Raw genomic sequence first — 7,943 nt, forward strand, 5'->3', positions numbered from 1 at the left:
TATTTTGATTTTAATAAACTAAACGTTCACCAAAAAACTTTAGTGAGAAAAATCGAAAAAACGAACTACAAACATATTAACGCCAAACATTCGGTAGAATTTATAGAATATTGTAAAGATAAGCATATCTAAATGTGTATGCGGTTTTTCGTAAGTACGTAGGTACGTGTGTGTGTTAAAGTGCGTGTGTGTGTGCGTGTGCGTGCGTGCGTGTAGTTACCTAGCTTCTCCAGGAGGATGTGGAGATAATTTACTGCGCTTGAGTGCATCTTCGTCTCTCCGCAACTCACACCATATCTTGTTACGGTCGGGGGTGTTGTTTTGTTGTATTTTAAATCATTTTATATCAATAAAATGAAATTTAATAACACGAAGAATAAGAGTAAGAGAGAAAAAGAATGTGAATTGTGAAATAACATTAGAATACTAAAGAGGTCAAATAGTAAAACTGACGTTTCAAAGTGTAAATTTATGATAGTAAAACTGACGTTTCAAAGTGTAAATTTTTAAAAATTAGAAATATATTAACACATTCTTTCACAATATTTGTAGGTAAGGTTATGGATAAGGTTTTGAAACTTACTTGAGCATAATTGACGAAGAGCAGTTGGTTGTGGGTGAAGTTGAGACCAGGCAGTGAGGGCTCCTCCCCATTCTCCTTCACCCATCTTTGGTATGCCTGCGTTCAATTCGAAGGTTTTGCGGTTTAATTTGGGATGATTTTTGAAATTTAATTTTATAAAAACAATTATTTCAAGTTGAAATTTTATTATAAGTGTGATTCTTTAAAGCCATAAAAAGAAGTCATTTTAAAACGAAGTTCAAAATTGGGTAAGAAGAAAAATCCTGACGAGGTATGAAGATTTCAATCCTCCGTTGTCTGCAATGTTTTCTCCCAACGTCAAGTTTCCGTCCAACTGTTTGAAAGTGAATTTGAAATATAGATGCCGTCCCTCCATTAAACAGGACACAAAAGCAAACATTCTGGCAACGTCCCATTTGAAAAGTAACTCACAGAAATGTAACGAACACACACACACAAATGGCACACGAACAAAATTGAGAAATAAAAAAGCGAACAGTGAGGTTGAGTTGTTTAATTTCGAACTGGTTGTACTGGTTGATCATGCAGTCTGCCCTCTCTTGGAAGGAAGCCTCGGTGCTAGGGTCCCACCAGTCCTTTAGGTTGCCCTTCTCGTCGTGGCATTTCCCTTCATAAGTGCACACAACAAATAATTCAGCATCTCTCAAGTGCAAAATCAATTTAAACAATGCTACGAAAACAGATCTTTGTGCGATGGTGTGTTTGTGTTTATCATCCAAATTTAATTTCAGTAAAGTTATTCAAGTTTTAAAAATTTCTCAAATTTGAACTTTTTCTTTTTAGTTAAATCAACTAATATATAAACGAAGAATTTTTAACATACGCAAAATAACTGTTCACAAAGAAGAGATACATTGCAAACCTTTATTATCAAATCCGTGTATTATCTCGTGTCCGATAGCCATTCCAATTCCTCCATAGTTCATTGATCTGTGTGATTTTGTACGCGATGTTGTATCTGATGTCTTATGTGATGTCGTGTGTGATGTTTGCTTACCTTCTATTTCAATTCTGATCATTATAAATAATAAATTTGTTATGAAAGAAATTAGAAAAATTGCAGTTTGTATCATTATTTAAAGGGTTACGGGAAAATATCGATAGAAATGGTTAGTAAAGATAAATTGACAAACGAGACCTTGGATAAATGTGGCTGAAGAATGTCGGCTGGAAGATTGAAGCCGGAAACACTGAAAAATCATTCGAATATTCCAACTTACTGACAATAATTTTGTTGGATTTTATTAATTCCTTATTTTGACGTTGAAATATTTATGATCAAAAATTTAAATTTTGGTGATAAGTTGAAGATTACGTACTAATCTCATTAAGAGTTGGATCGTAGTACGCATTGACCTGAGCTGGAATCTGGTCCCATCTGTTTTGTTTGAGTAATTAAAATATTATTATAAAATAAAAACACTTGAATATTTAATATTTTTAGTAATTTCAACAAATTAACTCATTTAAATGTTATAAAAGTTATCAAACTCTGTATCAGAGCTGTGAAATTCTATAGAAAAAAAACTCACTCATCTTTGCTGACGATTGTACCGTAACTTTTGAACATGGCTTTTGCTTGGAAATGTTTCACGTTTAGCAGGTTTTCCAAAAATTTGTTCTCTTTTATCACAAGCTGCATTGTTTCGTTGTTTTGAAACGTTTTATTTTGTGAAAAAATGAGAGAAAGGAAAGAGAGAGGAAAAAAAAGAAAGGAGAAAGAAAGACAGCGGGTAGAGAGAGAGAGACCAACAAAGAGAGACAGGCAGTTTTTGTAATACTTAAACTATACATTTTTTTAAATGTTATTCAGATTCAAATTAACATTCCAGCGCAACTAAACCATAAACTGTAAAGTCACATTTCAGAATCACATGACCAATATTTTATAGACACGACTTGTCAACAAAAAATTACACAAAATTAAACAGAGAGTATGCAGATAACAGAATTTATAGTCAGCTATATAGAAAATACAAACCACGCAATGAATAAATTCATAAGATAAATGAATGAATACACGACAAATAAATAAATATCAATATAATGATAATTGTTACCCCGTCAAAAAGATTGTTCAGTACTGTATCGTTAAGGACATGATCAGAATATCCTATCCTCTCGACTATAGCTTTAGCCTGGGTTAATAATTTTAGACTCCGAAATATGATTTCTTACATTTAAATATAGTTAAATAAAAAGAAATAATTTTATAATATTTAATTTGTAAAATGGTTCTATCGCGATTATATAATGAGATGTGGTTGTTAGTTTCACCTTCATGATTGCGTACTGGCGTGTTTCTTCGTCCATCCACTCATTCTTCTTCAGCAGGTTTATGAACTCTTCCCGGACCCTCTTTATCAGATCCGATGCCTAAAAATAAGAATTAATTAATTTATTAATTTAATAATTAATTAAGATAATTATCATATTTTATGATAATCAGTAAATAATTTATTTTAATTAATTTATTTATTATGATGATGATGAAGAGGAAGATGATGATGATGATGGAGTTACTGATAGTGATGCCATCAAATATTGTTTTCGGTAATGATAATCGACAGTAACGATGATGATGATGATGATGATGATGATGATGATGATGATGATGATGATGATGATGATGATGATGATGATGATGATAGCATTAATTACAATGGCAATGACGATGGTTATGATGATGACAATGATGTTAATTGACAGTAACGATGATGATTATGACGATTGTGAGAACATTAATAAAAATGGAAATGCTGATGACTGGGACCACCATCATCATCTTCTTCATCATTACTTTCATCGCAATCAACGTCGTCATCATCTTTTCTCATCAACTACAAAATTCCTAACTCACGTAACGTTTGTCCTCCTGTTTGAAATTAGTTTCAACGTACAACCTCGTAACTGGCTGACTGAACTTCTCGCTGGTCAGGTCCGTACATTTGGTAGTGCGGGGTTGATCTACTAATACTCCCTGTTGTCGTTTTGTAGTAGTTGTGGTAGTTGTGGTTGCGGTGGTTATTAAGGTTGTTTTTTGGTTGGCTGGTCGGTCGGTTGGTTGGTTGGTTGGTTGGTTAGTTGGTTGGTTGGTTGGTTGGTTGGTTGGTTGTTTGGTAATTATACAAGTTGAAGGTCTGTTAGTTAATATATCCAAAACATTGTAATTGAAAACGACATTAAAAACATCAACTAAAACCAAGCGAGTCAAGCAGACCATTTTGAAGAATTGATTGAGAAATTTAAAAAAATGACCACACAATGAAAACGAACCGATTTAGCCTTTCTGTAGTCGCTGATGATTGTTTGAAAACCTGGCAGGCCGGTAACTCGAGTGAAGTGCCGTACGATTGACCATGCTATGAAGTTCGACAAGGTTCTTAGTTGGAAGAAAATAAACATTTTATTCATTTTACAATTTTATTTATTGATGAAAATTTTTTTCCTACTGAAATGAAATAAAAATTTTCTTGATTTTTATAAAAACTAACAAGGAAACAAACAATTGAATAAAATCCATAGAGCCTAAAATCGTTAAAAAAAATTTTTGGCGTCACAAATTGATTTTGGTTTTTGTTGAGAAATAATGATCCTCAACTTTTCTTAACCTAAAAGTAAACTGGCTGGCTTGCTGGCTTTTTGTACTGCACATCTATCTCATAAAATACTTCATAAATATTGAAACATTTTAAACTACGAATCTGCAGGTCAACAAAATAAAATTGAAGTTATATTTGAATTTTTCAAATTCATTTTCGCGTTCCTACTTCTTATCGGTTTTGCTGATGAGTTCCGACAGTGCGATGATATAGTCCAGAGAGTATGTTATCACCTCAGTATCATCCGCCCCTAAATCTTTTTGTATAGTGTTGAAGTACTTTGTCCAGTTGAACTGAAATTTAAATAAAGTTGTATATCAAAAAAATAATTAAATCCAAAAATTTATATTTATTTTTTGATATATCACATTAAATTTACTCTAAATTACATACCAAATTGTTAATATAAAATTCAAGAATCTATCATCTTTCGATACGCAAGATATCCATATTTCCACCCCTTGATCCAAGTTACATTAAACAAGAGTTCAGCCAAGTACTTTGACTATTAATGTCATCTCGTCAGACGTTATAATTTATAATGTGATTTGATGTAACTTAATGAGAATTGATGTAACTTAATAAGAATTGATGTAACTTGAAGAAACGTGATGCAATGTGATACTACACGCATATATCCTAATGTTATAGCAGTGCGGTCAAACCTTACTAACGTGATTAGTCAGATTGTTAAGGTATCCAACGGTTATCTTCTTGTAATATTCTGGCTGCATTCTATCTCGCAACGGTCCCGTTACCTTAAAGAAATTTTTAAGTTTAATGCAATTTAATATAATACTGCTTATACTTTGGCGTGCTTTTTAATGTTATTAAATTTTTAATTTTACCAAATGTTCATAAATTTAAAACATTGCAAAATATATTTAAAAAATTGGTTTTTATTTGGTTAAATTATTAATGTTGACGTTTAAAAAATGTTTTAAATTAATTCAAATGTTTTGGTTAATTCGCAAACGAGTTAATATGAAAGTGAATTTTTGAAATTTTTTAAAAACATAAAAAATTAAAAAAAAATGAATGTTGCAACATGATTTAATAAGACGTACTCACGTTGGAAAGTTTTTTCTCAAACTCAAGTACCTCAAGTAATGTATGGTTTGTTTTTGTTTCGTCGCCTTCCCCTTTCAACTTCGTCATCACCTTCAGCAAAAATGTTTCATAAGACTGACGAACCTTTGAGCTGTTGCCAAAATATTCTTCTTGCTGGAGCTCCAACATGTCCTGGTCTAACTGAAACAAAAAACAAATTTTTTATTTTGAAAATTTTTACTTTATATTTTTGGTCTACTGAATCCTCAATTAAAATTTAAAATTATGCGTTTTGCTATTTATCCTTCTAAGTTTGTACAACTCCGCACAAACAACTGTAGCAAAATAGACAACAACATTCAAGCACAACTCAAAAGTTTGGAGGAATGAAGATAATTGTTCTCTATTAGGTCGTCGACAGTTATGAGCGTTAGACAAGACAACTATATGCGATCTGTCAGCACAAAAATATAAACAATTTAGAAGTCTGCTTCACGTTGGCAGGTTTGTCATGTTGTGCGCTACCATTAAAAAATAAAATAAAAATTTCTTGCAGAGTAAATTTTTTAAATATTCAACATTACATCGAAACTATGTAATTAGCTACGATATAATTGGCTACTGCATATTTTATATTCAATGGTGCACTCGTATGATACTATACAACACATCTAAAAAAAAATTAAACAAGTCACTCAAAAAAATCTCACGCCGAGTGCATTGTGTGTAGAATTTTTATCATCAGGATAAACATTTGTATCGAGGAGAATGTTGATGTCCAGTTGAACTCTTGTTAACGCGAGGACTCTTTCAATCAGCCACTCCTCTTCCTTCCACGTCTCGTTCAGGAATGCACAGCTTCCAACACTCGCCAGCAAGTCCAAGAATGGCTTGATGCCTTCACTCTCGAACTGACCTGTGTGATGACCATGAGGAAGATGATGATGATGGTGATGGTGATGATGGATTGATAACGACCATGCTGATGATGATACAGTGCATGATATAGATAGTGACAACGTGGAAAACAGTGAAAGTGAGTGAACGTTAAACGATCTCTTATTTGATTTTATTAATAAACGACTGATTTGTGTAACGTGAATGTTATTAACTTTCATTCAGACAGGATCTGTAGAACACCTTGGCAGACTTTATGGAAGTCACTTCGGAATCGTTTTCTACTTCTAATAATTCTGTTTTGGTTTGTTGTAAAAATGTTTTTATCAAATATTACCAAATTTAAATATTTTTCATAATTATATATATTGACGGGTTTGTTATTAAAGTAACTATTAATTAATTAAGTAATTAATTAATTAACACAGTTTTCAGGAATCTTACTATTAAGTTTTTTAATTGTAATATCTCCGAGTTTGCCGAATATTGTGAAGCTATTCTGATCCTCTGGAATGGTCAGCATTCGCATCCTCTTGCCGCAAACGTACTGATAGAAGTCATCGCACGGATTCACTGTCTTGTCTAAACTACTCAACAACTCCGCGGCTGATTTTAAGAAAAATTTTTTATTATTTAATTTTTTTTTAATTTAATTAAATTAAATATTAATTTATGGACTAAAAGACTAAAATTGCTTTTTATGGTTTTTACATTATAAGCTTTACTACTTGAAAGCAAAAGAATATTGACGTTTTATACATTATATATTATATTTAGTAAAAGATGTATATTAATCAAGAGTGATTTAAATATATGACTCTAAGTCAACGTTAAATAATGCAAGTACTATAGTTTAATTCCTACACTGAAAGTGATAAAAAAATAATATAGAAACGCGTCGATCACTCACATAGCAGAACGCAATCCTCACTCAGACATACATTGGAAGTGGCTGGTAAAGTTAAAATATCAACGATTTAATAGTTTATGAACAATTTTGGACAAAAAAATAAAGAACAAAAAAGTTATAAATTGAAAAAAAAAGTATTAATTGTTACATAATATTCACTACTGAATGACGGCAAGTACATAAATCACATTAAAATCATATGGTAGAGAAAAGCGAGTCGTATCTCAACCATGATGAAGACTCAATTGTTTTGCATCCTAATAACTTGCCATGCTAATTTAACATTATGTGACAAATTTTTAAAAACTTCAGTTCAAACACATTCTGTAACTTTAAACATCTGCGCGAATTTCTTTTAATTTTTTAAAGTAAGAAGAAAGAATATTAAGCAAAAACGTTCCCAGTTTATGGGAATTAGCTGATTTGCAACACACATGCTCTGATGTAGACGATCATTGTTTGTTTTTTATAGTTTTTCAAATCTAAAAACGAAACTTTTCAAATTTATTCATTTTAAAACGTACGCTTCAATTAAATTTTTTTATTTCTATTATTCAAAATGTTTCTATTCGGTTTTTGAATTGTTTATTCGTTAAATCATTCATTAATTCATTCATTCATTATCTACCCATCTGTCCATCCATCCATTCATTTATATTTCATTTTTTTGTTCGTTCTTTCACTCATTCATTAGACTCGAAGTTCAAATGCGCTGATGAAAGGATGATCAAAATAAAAAATAAATCATAAAAGATTTAATTGAGTGAGATCAAACAATTCTGCATACGAAGCTGCTTCTATAACATTCAATCTTTACATACAATCAATCTCTCTCTCTCTCTCTCTCTCTCTCTCTCTTTCATTATACTACTTCAAGTTT

At 31.5% G+C, this 7,943-nt stretch overlaps 1 protein-coding gene across 1 annotated transcript; it reads right to left on the minus strand.

Moving 5' to 3' along the window:
* Positions 1 to 216: 216 nt before the first annotated feature.
* Positions 217 to 7,335, minus strand: HELRODRAFT_175054 (hypothetical protein; the record flags this gene model as incomplete). Its single annotated transcript, XM_009022493.1, has 17 exons — positions 217 to 297; positions 584 to 679; positions 1,081 to 1,274; positions 1,467 to 1,534; positions 1,743 to 1,823; positions 1,920 to 1,982; positions 2,137 to 2,240; positions 2,665 to 2,742; positions 2,882 to 2,980; positions 3,881 to 3,986; positions 4,375 to 4,499; positions 4,872 to 4,964; positions 5,278 to 5,457; positions 5,967 to 6,172; positions 6,369 to 6,449; positions 6,598 to 6,759; positions 7,329 to 7,335. 17 exons carry the CDS (start codon positions 7,333 to 7,335, stop codon positions 217 to 219), a joined length of 1,824 nt encoding a protein of 607 aa, XP_009020741.1.
* Positions 7,336 to 7,943: the final 608 nt, after the last annotated feature.

The sequence above is a fragment of the Helobdella robusta genome (assembly GCF_000326865.2).
Source record: "Helobdella robusta unplaced genomic scaffold HELROscaffold_32, whole genome shotgun sequence".
NCBI classification, from domain to species: Eukaryota; Metazoa; Annelida; class Clitellata; order Rhynchobdellida; family Glossiphoniidae; genus Helobdella; species Helobdella robusta.